Source organism: Otolemur garnettii, unplaced genomic scaffold (genome assembly GCF_000181295.1).
Source record: "Otolemur garnettii isolate 467f Iridium unplaced genomic scaffold, OtoGar3 scaffold00191, whole genome shotgun sequence".
In the NCBI taxonomy this organism is placed as follows: Eukaryota; Metazoa; Chordata; class Mammalia; order Primates; family Galagidae; genus Otolemur; species Otolemur garnettii.
This window is the reverse complement of record NW_003852586.1, coordinates 2,658,903-2,671,523: the sequence shown is the minus strand read 5'-3', so window position 1 is coordinate 2,671,523 and position 12,621 is coordinate 2,658,903. Positions and strand designations below refer to the sequence as shown.

The 12,621-nt window shown below is 41.7% G+C and overlaps 1 protein-coding gene across 1 annotated transcript in view; it reads right to left on the bottom strand.

The window, feature by feature from the left end:
- TMPRSS11A (transmembrane protease, serine 11A) overlaps positions 1-12,621 on the bottom strand; it is a 63,215-nt gene that overhangs the window by 24,345 nt on the left and 26,249 nt on the right. The window contains exons 6-7 of the mRNA XM_012812141.1: positions 6,104-6,171; positions 3,624-3,781 (exon numbers count right to left, since the gene is read on the bottom strand). Of these exons, the coding sequence (XP_012667595.1) occupies positions 3,624-3,781; positions 6,104-6,171 (226 nt within the window). The remainder of the gene's footprint in view (positions 1-3,623; positions 3,782-6,103; positions 6,172-12,621) is intronic.

The window sequence follows — 12,621 nt, the reverse complement described above, 5'->3', positions numbered from 1 at the left end:
CAGGGGACAGCCATCCAGGGGACAGCCATCCAGGGGATAGCCATCCAGGAGATAGCCATCCAGAGGATAGTCATCCAGAGGACATCCATCCATGGGATAGTCATCCAGGGGACAGGTAACCAGGGGACAGTCATCCAGGGGACAGTCATTCATGGACAGCCATCCCAGGAACAGTCATCCAGGGAATAGCCATCCAGAGGACAGCCATCTCAGGGACAGCTATCCAGAGGACAGCCATGCAGGGAAAAGCCATCCAGAGGACAGACCTCCAAAGAACAGTCATCCAGGGGACAGTCATTCAGGGACAGCCATCCAGGGGACAGTCATCCAGAAGATAGGATCATCCAAGGAACAGTAAGCTAGGGCACAGCCATCCAGAGGACAGATCTCCAGAGACAGTCAGCCAGGGAACAGTCAGCCAGAGCACAGTCAGCCAGAAGACCATCATCCAGGGCACAGTCAGCTAGGGCACAGCCATTCAGGGCATTTTGGAGTGGCTATCCCCACGATAGTGTGTCAACCATTCCTGGGCTTGTGCAGAGGAAAGGGACCTCAGTAGAAGTATAGGCAAGTGGCAAAGCTTCTTAGGGGGGCTGCAAGAAGTTTTCCCCTGAGGCCAACTGGGTGGATACCTATAGGACAGCAGTCCTCAGCTATGTTAGCCCTAGTGGATAATACCCATGTCCATCTGAACCAAAAGATGTGTGTCATGGTGTGAAAAAGAGGTGGGTTGTGTCCCTCCCTGCCTGGGTCTTGGGTCTGGCTCTTCCCTGAGGCCTCAGTGAGATTCAGAATGTGCTCTCTGCCACTCTGCAGGGCTGACACCCTGCTTACCAATGGGACACATGAAAGCTTGGCTGCCTAGCTCTGCCCAGCTTTGTTTCCCTTCCAAGGCTGAGCAGGGAAGCAGGACATCTGGAACTCCACAGATGGCCTGGTCACTTCTGCAGACTGACCAGGTTTGCACCATGGCTTCCACTAAGGGTGACCCACACACATGTGCCCAGTAGCAGCCAGATGACTGAGCTGCACTCTGCACATCCCACTGCAGCCAGCAAGGAGGAGCCCTGCACAGAGTCTGTGGGTGACCTGGGAGCACACGCAGAGGGACTGTGCCCTGAAAGTACACAGGGTCAGGCTATTGCAGGGGACAAAGGGTGGGGGTTAAATGGGATCCATACGGTTTGGGGCTAAACACTGCAGGCACAAGCAAGGAAGAAAAATAAATAAAATTAAAAAATTAAAAACTCCCACCCAAAAGAATGCAAATTAACAGATAAGAAGCGACAGCTTCCTTGGATGAGAAGGAACCAGCATCAGAACTCTGCTGGTGTGAAAAACACATTTTTTTGACACTCCAGAGGGTCACCTGAGCTCTCTGGCAACGTTTCCAGCCACAACAAACCCAGAAATGGAAGACAAAAAGTTCAAAATTGTTGTATATGTACTATGAGATATTACTCACTCATAAAAAAGATAGAGATCTTCTAACTTTTCTAATAGCCAGGATGGAAATGGAGACCATTCTCCTAAGTGAGGTATCAGGGAGTGAGCAACAAACACCACGTGCTCTATGGGAAACTGGAGCTGTGCCTCAGCACCTGAGCACTCACAGTGAGAGTGACACAGTGAAGTTCACACCGGGGGCAACGGCAAGTGACTTGAGCAGGCATTTTTCTTTTTTTTCTTTTTTTTTGGGGGGGGAGGGAGAAGGGAGTGGGGAATGGGTGGAGGGAGGGGGTTTAGAGGGATCACTTCTGAGGTTTATCTTATAGGGGTACAAGTGAATCTTTCTAAGAGTAGAATGTGAACATTTTAAAACAATAACTGAGAAAATGACATGAAGGCTGTGTTGACCAGTTTGATGGAAGTATTTCGGATTGCATGTGAAAACCCCACACTGTACCCCAAAAGTGCATTAATGTACATAGTTACTATTCAATAGAAAAAAAAAAGAGCAGGCATTTTTCAAAAAAGGATATACAGATGGCCAACAAACATATGAAAAAAATGCTCAGCATCACTAATCATCAGAGAAATGTAAAATAAAACAATGAGATCCCACCTTACTCTAGACATTGTGACAATATTAAAAAGGCCATGAACAATGGATGTCGGCGTGGATGTGTCAGTAAAAAGAAATAGTCAGTCATATGCTGCTGAAAAGAAACACTCACTCACATGCTGTTGGTGGAATGTAAATCAGCACCACCTCTATGGGGAGCAGCATGGTGCTTTCTTAGAGAACTAAGAGCAGATCTAACATTCTACCCAGCAATCCCACTCTAGCTATCTACCCAAAGGAAAAGAAGTCAGTATACCAAAAATACACCTGCACTCTTGTTTTCCACAGCACCATTCCCAACAGTAAAGATATGAAATCAACCTAAGTGTTCATTAGCTGATGAGTGGGTAAAGAAAATGTAGTTTACATGAAGTATGCACACACGTGTGCATACACATGTACATCGTGGAGGACTACTCAGTCATAAAAAAGAAAGAAAAATGTCTTTTGAAGCAACTTAGGTGGGACTGGAGGCCATTATCCTCAGTGAAGAAACTCAGAAATGGAAAATAAAATAACTCATGTTTTCACTTATAAGTGGGAGCTAATCTATGGGTACACATGGTCATGCAGAGAGGAATAAAAGACATGGAAGACCTTAAAGGCAGGAAGGTGGGAGAAGGATGAGGGCTAAAAAGTTACTGTTGGCTGCTCTGTACACTATTCAGGTAACTGGTATACTATTATTAATTGCTATACGATCTACAATGGAACAAAACTATACTTGTACCCCCTAAAGCTATTAAAATAAAAAAAATAGAGATCTAAGTTTAAGCCTTAAGTCCTTTTAATTATTGGATTTTTTAATCTCATTCTGCCCAACTTCCACTCCTATAAAGGTAAGGTTTCGGAATTCATTGGAATACAGTAGTTAAATTACTTCATGTAAAGGGCATAGAGATGAGCCTTGGTAAAGGTTGCTTCCCCTTAATTTAGAGAAGTGATAATGGTAGAACAAGTTACGAATGAACAAAAAACAGAAAAGTAGAACAATGTTCATATGAAAGAACATAAATGGTTTCAGTGATTTTTTTCCAGTTTAGTGATTTTTTTAAAGCATTATTTATAAAATGACTTTAGCAGCTTCAGAGTTGGTCTACCAATTCTCCAAGTGTCCATAGGAAAAAAGCTAACAAAAACTTCTTAACATCACCATGTATAAAAATTATCCATACTTTTTAAAGGGAACAAATGAGTCTGTGTTTCGGGAAGGCCCCACCCAAAAACACAACTGTTGCTAAGCCCTGGGTATCTTTCTGGTGCTTAGTCATGGAGGCAGTGGCTGGGTCAGATTAACTCTGCCCATCTGGTGAAGGTTTGCCTTTATTTGGGGGATATGTGCCATCAATTACTACAGGTAAAACCACCTGGTTACTATCTTTAGCCACCCCTGTATCAGAGAATAGCAAAATATTGAAATGTCGCTTCTTCAACTTGAAATGTTTTTCCCATCTAACTTGTAGACACTGTAATGGAAATAATGGTGAGCAAGTTTGAAACATGACCAAACATGGACCGAACAGGGAGCTGCCTGTCACACTGAAAGGTGCTTTCTTACCATTAACCTGAACGGATGAGGCACTTATTGACAAGGCTCTTGTATTTCTTATCTTCTGGTTTAAGAGGCTATAGATTTTCTTCTCTCTCACTGCCCTTTGCTCAGGAGAGAACTGGAACACCATGATGACATCAGCTCTCACACCATCTTCCTCTGGACTGTGATGCAAGAGAGAGAGGCATATTCAAAGAATATGTCTGGTGTTGTCCCACAGCCTCCCCACAGCTTCTTCCTATTAATTACACCATGATGCTGAGAGTTAATCCTCTCAAATTACACTCTCCCACATGTCACTCTAACCCGAGGTCATCATGCTCCCGCTTCTAGCTGTCATTATTCTGAGTGCATTTTCTCTACTAATTTGAAGGCATATTATAGCATGACTCAGACCAAAAAAACCAAAAAACAAAAACCAAACAAACAAAAAAATCATCAAAATCATAAACTCTGAGGGTGAGAAGAAACCTTTGTGTTCTCTTGAGCCAAATCAATCATGTGTGATCGCTGACCACGTCTATAGCAGCCACAAGAAGTGGTCCTCTAACCCCACTGTAGTGATTAAAATGATGTAAAATTTAATTCCCTGGGAAGGCTTGTTTCCTTTTTGTCAGCTTCAATTTTAAGAGTTCTTAATTTTGGATTGAAATGTCTCCCTATCCCCCTTTATCTTCTATTCCAACAAGTCTTAGCTCTAATAGTTGGAACATACATAAAAGACTTTCTTCTTCCACCTAAAATATGGCATGCCCAGTTCCTTGAATTTCTTTCATATGAACAGATTCAAATTTCTTTACCTGGAACTGAATGTTTACATGCTCTTAAAATAGAAAAATTGCATAATTACAGATCTTTCTAAAAAATTGAAACCTGGGCCAAGTATGGTGTCGCATGCCTGTAATCCCAGCACTCTGGGAGGCTGAGATGGGTGGATTGCTTGAACTCCCAGAATGTCAACACCAACTTGAGCAAGAGCGAGACCCCTGTCTATACTAAAAATAGAAAAATTATCTGGGCACAATGGTGGGTGCCTGTAGTCCCAGGTACTCGGGAGGCTGAGGCAGGGGTATCACTTGGGCCCAGGAGTTTGATGTCGCTGTGTGTTAGGCTGAGCCATGGCATTCAACTCAGGGTATCAGAATTAGACTCTCAAAACAAACAAACAAACAAATAAAAAAACCCTCCAAAATGAAACCAACACATATTAATCTTCCTCATCTCTTATTCTTACCCCATAAAAAAATAAAAGCTCTATAAACACTAGAAGTCCACCTTCCTGGATCTTTTGGCTAAGAAAGAAGAAATTATATCAATTATTAGAGATTTTATGTATTATAGTCTGTCTAGGCTCTAGAATATAAGGATTTAATAATTAGAACTTTATGTAAAATTGGTAAACAGATAGACAAGTAATTTTACCTTCTACATGATAGGAACTAAGAATGTTTAGCAAGTAGGATTTCTCTGGATCCAAATAAAACCTGCACAGTGACTGTGGCTGTAACCCAAATGAGTTCATAAGACTATGATCATGGTAGTAGAATTCTACGGCAAAATAGAATTTGAGAATAGAGGGCATGAAATTTAGAAAGTTACAGCTTATCTATGCCTTTTTCCTCCTAAATATTATAGAAATTATTGAATTCCTATTATAAAATCCTGTGGGAGTCACCAGTTACTCAGTGAATAGAAGAAATGTGAACTCAATTGGCTGATCGATAGGGCATTGGTCTGTAGGTAAGAAAAGCAATTATTTCTCTCAAACGAGTCCAAGTTTGTGTGTGTGTGTGTGTGTGTGTGTGTGTGTGTGTATCCACATATATATGTTTATATTTTTTGCAGTTTTGGCTGGGGCCAGGCTTGAACCTGCCACCCCCAGTATATGGGGACAGCACCCTACTCTCTGTCATTAAGAAAATGTGTCTCACAGGCTCATGGATCTGTGCCTGTGTTTGTCTGTCCTGCTGTGTGGTTTTCAAAGTAATACAAACAAAAGCTCTGAGAATGTTCACAGCCTGTGTAAGTCTTCCCCTTCCCCACAACAGGGGGGAGGAGATGACTTTCTGTCCTGGCATGCCTCCTGCCAACAGGACTTCAGTACAGGTAAAACTTCTACCCTGCAGTGGACTGTGCCTTCTTGACATGTTGAAATCATGCACCTGGCACAAGCAATAGCATGCTGCAGGGTTTCCCAAGGTTATTGGTTCTGGTAGGTTCTAGGCCTTACAATCAATTGATGAGGGTTGAGTCCTGATTCTTTCACTTGGGGAATTTTGAATGTATCACGTGTCCTCTCTGAATCTTTGTTTTTTCATTTGCAAAGTATGCTCAGCCCTATATCTCAAAATTGTTGTAGAGATAATGTTCATGAAAAGTCATAGCAAAGAGCCCAGGCCACAGAGACAGACAGTACAGGAGAGCCCAGCTCATTTGTCATTTGACTCTCTAGGCTTGTGACTCCCTCCATGCCCAGACATACGTACGTCAGTCTGACCACACGGGTCTTGATATAGTGCTTGTTTAAGGCTGAGTCTATAAATGTCTCATCCACCTGTCATGACAACAGAAAGAAATTATTTATTAATAAGATATTTTATAATGAACTACAGAATAAAATGATAGAAACTTTTTTTCACACAGTAATATCATTATTTAAATCAGTGATTCTCCATCTTCACAGTGCAGCAGTATCATTTGCAGAATTTAAAAAAATCACAGATCATAGGCATCCAGGATGTAGGAGAGAGCAGGAGATTTAAATCTCCTGTCCCAGAATTTTTGTTTCAATTGGTCTAAAAGGGACCTAAACACTCATATTTAAAAAATCTACCCAAGTTATTCTAGGGTGCTGATATAGCTCCCTGAAGTAGTAGATCTTTTCTCAAACTCCACGGGAGGAGACTCACTAGAAAGATACAGAGCAGGGATGACACATGGAGGCTTGAAGAGGTGACAGAGAGAATCTTGGTTCAGGCCTGAGTTCGAGCCATTCCCACTGCTCATGGACTGGGAGACCTGGGAAAAGTTGCTGAACTGATTTGAGCCCCTCTTTCCTTACCTGTAAAACAAAGTTGTTGATCTGCTAACTCAAGGCTATAAAAGATTAAACCATGTAAAGATGCTGGATACATTTTAGTAGTTATTGCTGGTGGTTCCCTGGCACCTGCCCTGGCATCGGAGGTCTTAGCTTCTCTGCTGGTTTTTGATTGTAAGGGGAAAGAAGGAGGCATCCAGGATGTAGAAGAGAGCAGGAGATTTAAAAGTTGCTGTTGACTGGGGACTTCAGGGTAAGTCAAGGGGAAGAAAGAGTAATGTGGTGTTGCAGTATCTGGTGAAATTTTTACTCTGTTTATGTCACCAAGGAAGGAGAAGGAAAGTTTCTGCTTAGGGCCTTGGTCACCTGCCCCAGCGTCATGGTGCTAAGCTCCCCACGGACACACTGTGGTTTGCAGCATCCTTCAGTGCCTACTCTGCAGAAGCAGTGTCAGCAGTGTCATCTGGATGTGGCTGCTACTATACTAAGTAATACTTCCTTATTACTATCAGGCATTCACAAATAGTTCATTAGGAACCAAAACGTTCATTATTTCCTTTAGCCGTAACACTAACTCTGTAAAGAATCATTTTCATTCCTATTTGACTAAAAGAGGAAACTGCGGCTCAAGCATTGCATGGATTTTCCCAGCATCATGCAGATAGTAATAACAACGCAGGGACTTAAACTGAGATAGTAATAATAACCCAGGACTAAAACCCAGGTAGTAATAATAACCTGGGATAAACCCAGGTCTTCCATCTCTTCCTACTCAATTACTCAGCCTGGCCTGTACTTTGTGATGTAAATTTTACTTTAGATTTCTCTTATAGAACATACAGCAGTTATCATAGTTGATTTATCTAAACACATATTTTGGGTAATATCTTAAAATCAAAGACATTTAGAAAATAGAGAAATTCCCAGTATCTAAAGTATGTCTTCACTTGTACTTAAATAAGAAAAATCTAAACAGGGTGCGGTGGTTGGGGTTTATGTGTCAGAAACAGAACTATTTTGGAAGACATGTTTTTGCAAGAGAGACACTGTTATGTTATATAACCCTTTCTCTTCTTGCCCCCTTCTTGCCCCCAACCTGTGTGGGTGAGGAGTAGTTCGAAAGAAAAGTCAAACAGGAAGAAATGGGGAGGTAAAAATGAAAAAATTTAAGAGGAAGAAAAGTAAATAGCAGTTGAGTAAAGAAGTTTGGTTTGTAATTATTCTCTGAGTAAGTGCCATCCACAATTGATTCCTAGCCGTTTGTAACTTGTCGGTGAAGGCAGAGGATTAGGCTTTTGACTCCAGATAACTTAATTCACCTGGCAATATGCCTTCTGAGAAGATTACCAAACCCAGCATCAATTCCATCTGTAAGGAAGGGTTCATTTGTCTGGGAAGTAGGATTGAAAGAGTAACATGAGAAAAATGTAGGCAGATGAAACTGGTCATCACAAGACACGTCTCTTCCCCATGACATTCTAGGATGGCCAGGTCTGCTCAGCTGAGAAAGTCTGAGGATAACACTTGAGAAATGGGACCCAGGAGCCCGTCAAAGGGGTTCTCATGCTAGTGAGTTTACACATGAGAAAACATGACATAAATGTTATTGGAGAATGGAGTGTTTATATAAACTAGCTCTCTTGGGACCCTGACATTATGTTTCCCTGGCAGATCAAGGCTTACATCACCAGACACATTTTTTTCCTGCTGACACTCTGAATGTCTAAGTTACCAGAAGCTTCAGAGGAGCTGCATGCCAGTTTGTTGTGAATTTATTATTATTTAGGCAACCCAACAGAGTTAGGGATTAATAAATCTATCTCACCTCCACATTAGGGCATTTTTAGAACTTTGTAGCTGTAGTCAAGTCCCCTAACATTGAACAATCCCCCCTTTTGGGTAGTGCCTTTTTCTGCTTGATTATTTTGAAATGCTGGGAATTGCACTGAGATTAAATCCTAAGAGGGCAATTGAAGGTTAGTTGGGTGTTTAATGAAAGAGTTAGGGAGAGGCTGTCAACTCAAACAGACTCGCCCAGTCATTCGGCTTCCTTCCAGAACCCACTCTGCTGGTGCACGTTGCTGTGCTCTGTCAGTGGATTCCCAACCATCTCCTTGCAGCAGACTGTGTGTTCACATGGGGAGTGTTTCTTGGCTGAGAGTGTAAACCTCAGACAGATCGCCCACTGAAGACTGGATAGTGGACTATGAGAGCTATTTCTCCCTGCAAAACACTGAAACAGCTCCTTAGAACTAAGGGAAGCAAAACCAGGCCTTGAAAAAAATTTCAAGGGAAAACCAGTAGCCTTCCCTTAATTATAATAAGGGAATCACAATGGCTTAAATGAAGTTGCCTTGCTATAGGGTTAAATGGCAGGCAGAAATAGAGAACGGGAGCAGCTGCATTTTACCCTCTTGTTCACAGCCTCAGACATTCAAGGCCTCTCCCTCCATCCCCAGCCTGCTGGGGATCAGAACCACCAGTGCCTCCAGGAACTGCTCCCTTGCTGTCCGGCACACTTCTCAGCTTCCTAAATCACAGTGGGAATCTCAGCTTCCTAAATCATTCCTAACCCCTTCAGGGTTTAGTTAATAAAGCACCAGGTAACACCTTCTTTTAGTTACTCCTCAATCCTCAGGCTAATCTTGTCCCCCTCTGTCTTAATTTTTCTTAGGCCTTTACACCTCCTATTTTTGAGCTAGTTATTTATGAAAAAACATTATTTTATTTACTAACTGCAAACCCTTTATGCACAGAGATGGTGATTTTTCTTTTCATATTCTATAATACCCAGAACAGTGCTTTGCATATTGTAGGCACACAGCAGGTTTTTGTTGAATTAAATTAATAAAAGAAAATGAGAATTTATCACAAAGCCTTACATTTACCAGAAAATTTTTTGGAAGAGAATTTTTACTCATTGTGGACATTTTCAGGAAACTTGATTCCTCGCAGTAAGCACCTGAGGCTGCAGTGATTACAGCTGTAAGAATCATCATTGCTGTCTGCCAGCGGTGCACCAAGCCCAAACCGCATTGTATTTGTGCTCACTCGGCTTCCACATCAACTATTATTATCCTCGTTACACAGATAAGGAAGTGACCTGCCTAAGGTGACACTGCAGTGAGCCATGCAGCCAGGACTGAAACCAGAGCCAGCAAACGCCTGGCAGACAGACCTCGGAGGGAGCACAGGCTTGTTTTCTGAGGCCCCACCCACCAGGCTGGAGCAAGCTCGAATGGATCAGAGACCGAGAGTAGAAGTAAGAAAGGTTGGTTGAAGGTCACAAAAAATGCAGTAAGAGAAAAGAGTAAGTTTTAGGTTTTGGCTGGGGGCAGGTTTGAACCCACCACCTCTGGTATGTGGGGCCAGTGCCCTACTCCTTTGAGCCACAGGTGCCACCCTAAGAATAAGTTTTAGTATTCAATAGTAGAGCAGGAAAATTATAATTAACAATAATTTATTGCCTGTTTCAAAACAGCTAGGCGGGAATAATTGCAATGTTCTCAACATAAAGGTAAATGTTTGAGATGATGGGTATCCCAGTTATCGTGACCACTACCTGTACACTACATATTGTATACAGGTATGGAAACTTCACTTATTTCTAAAATATGCACAACCGTTTATGTCAATTAAAAACCACCTATCACACTCCTCTCCAAAGGCAGCCTGTTTCTTTGCTCTCTAAAACTAAGGCCCACACTCTTGCTTAGTTTTACTGCAATCTCTTGCAGTTGCTACTGTGTCTATTTAAAACCCTAGATTTGTTTTTGATTCAAAAAGTCAGCTGTGAACCATTTGTCCACGCCTGGACAAACTAAGGCCCACCTGAGCGCTGAATGGCGCCCTTGGGGTTTGGGGTTCTGGGCTCCAGGGTGTCAGGTCTGGGCCTGAGGCTTCCTAAGCAGCGCTGCCTCTGCTGGAGAGGCAGTCGGACTCAGAGGCACACAGGGGCCGTGGTGCTCAGGTGTGCACCGTGATTTCTTCTTACCCCAGACGAGGGGCAACAAGGTCACTAAATGGGCCTTGCATTTTGTGGAGTTATCCGCCACTTCTTTGTGTGGGCTAGTCCTTGACAGTGCTTCCTTGAGGAATGTCAAAAGGAAAGGGCATCTATGACTGACTGATCATATACAAAAAGCAGCAAAACATTGCGTAGCCTCATCCCTATGTTTTTTTATTTCTGACATTAAGAGGCAAAATAAATTTGTAGAATTAAAAAGTTTGCAATTAAAGATTATAAAGAACAAAATATTAGCTTTCAGTGTACTACAGGAAATTCGATTTCTGAATTAAAGGAGAATAATCTCTAATTTGGATCTGTGTAAAGGTTCTACAAAAAATATTCAAAATCATTATGTAGAACATTTATGACCTCTCCAGGTTTGTGGGTTTTAAATTTCTAAATCTGATTACTTTCTTGGAGAGTGATACCGAAGGGAGAGGGAGGAGAAGGGAACATTCTCCCAGCCTCTCCTTTGGGACTAAAGTGGTGCTGTATTCATGAATGGTGGTGATGATCTACACAGATCAGCTGGCAGAGGGAACATGTGCTGTGTGTACAGCTTCATCAGGAAAGTTAGATAGAGCTCCTACTGCTTCCTTTCTCAAATACTTCCCACAAAAAGCATTTCCATCCACATTTTCCCTCCAACTATAGATTGTTTAAACTAGACACACACACACACACTGCTTCTACTGTTCTTTCCTCATCAGAAACTGGAATTGACATGCGGATGAGAATATCTCTATCTAAAGTAAACCCAATGGATTGGCTAAAAGAAGGTGATCTAGAATAGCATGTAGGATGTATAGATTTTGATGAATTTAAAAAATTAAATGGGAGAAGAATTTATATAGGTTTAAATAATTTTATTTCCTATCTTAGCTAAGTCTTTTTCTAACAAGTAGAACAATTTAATGGCAAGAGAAAGACTTGGAGTTCCCTGCACAAGCTCACATCTCCCAGCTGTCACTTACTAGTGATGGACCTTAACCTCACAAACTTAGCTCTCTTACCTGTGCAGAGGGGGTCATAACACCTTGTTTGTGGCGTTACATTTTGGATTAGACATAAAATATACAGAAGTTGGGATTTTCCTTGAGGCTTCTAATTAAACACATTGAAGGCAGAGGTAACAATACACATCCTTCAGTCAGGCCTAATCTTTAGTTACAGAATAAAGGTAAATCTGAGGTCTCAGGTAAGAACTAAGCCATGTTCTACATCTAATTTTTCTAACATCTGAATATGAAGTTTCTTGCTAGTCTCTGCTCAATTTTTTTTCAAATCTAATTGCTTCTCTCTAGACACAGGCTGACTTTAAGCTCTGAACACCTTTCACATCTCTTTCCTTGGGTAATTCCAAATTTGGGGTAGTCTTTGGCACCTTTCCTAGGTGTAAGTTCACCTTGACTCAGTCTCTTTTTCTCAGCAGGACTTCCTGCTATAGTATCCGTCAGAGCCAAATCTCTCCACTCCTTTATACAGCATTCCCAAACTACATTTATTTCTTTGTATCTTCTTCTGTTTCTCCACAACTATAAACCTAACAGTCTGAAGACTATTTTGAAGTTCATTTTGGGTCCTGTCTCTGATGTTTCTGAAGACAGAGAAGAGAAAATTTAAAACTGCCTTGGGCGTGGGGTCAGTGCTTCTTGGGAGAGAGGGAACCCTAAGTAAACTTGCAACTATTGTCATCCTTATTGGAGATAGTGTTCTATAGTTCATGTTGCAAATATATTTGAAAGAGAATAATGTACCAGGATAAATACTTAATTGCTGGTATTCAGTGGGATGGTGGACAGGAGGTAAAATTGCCAGATGATTCTTTTGGATGACAAGAATCATGGGCATGGAAATTTATTAATGACAAGGAATCTTGGTTCACTCATAATAAATTAATGCTTGCTCTCAAAATCCTGACTGCATCAGTTACTGGCTGTATGACCTTGAGCTAATTG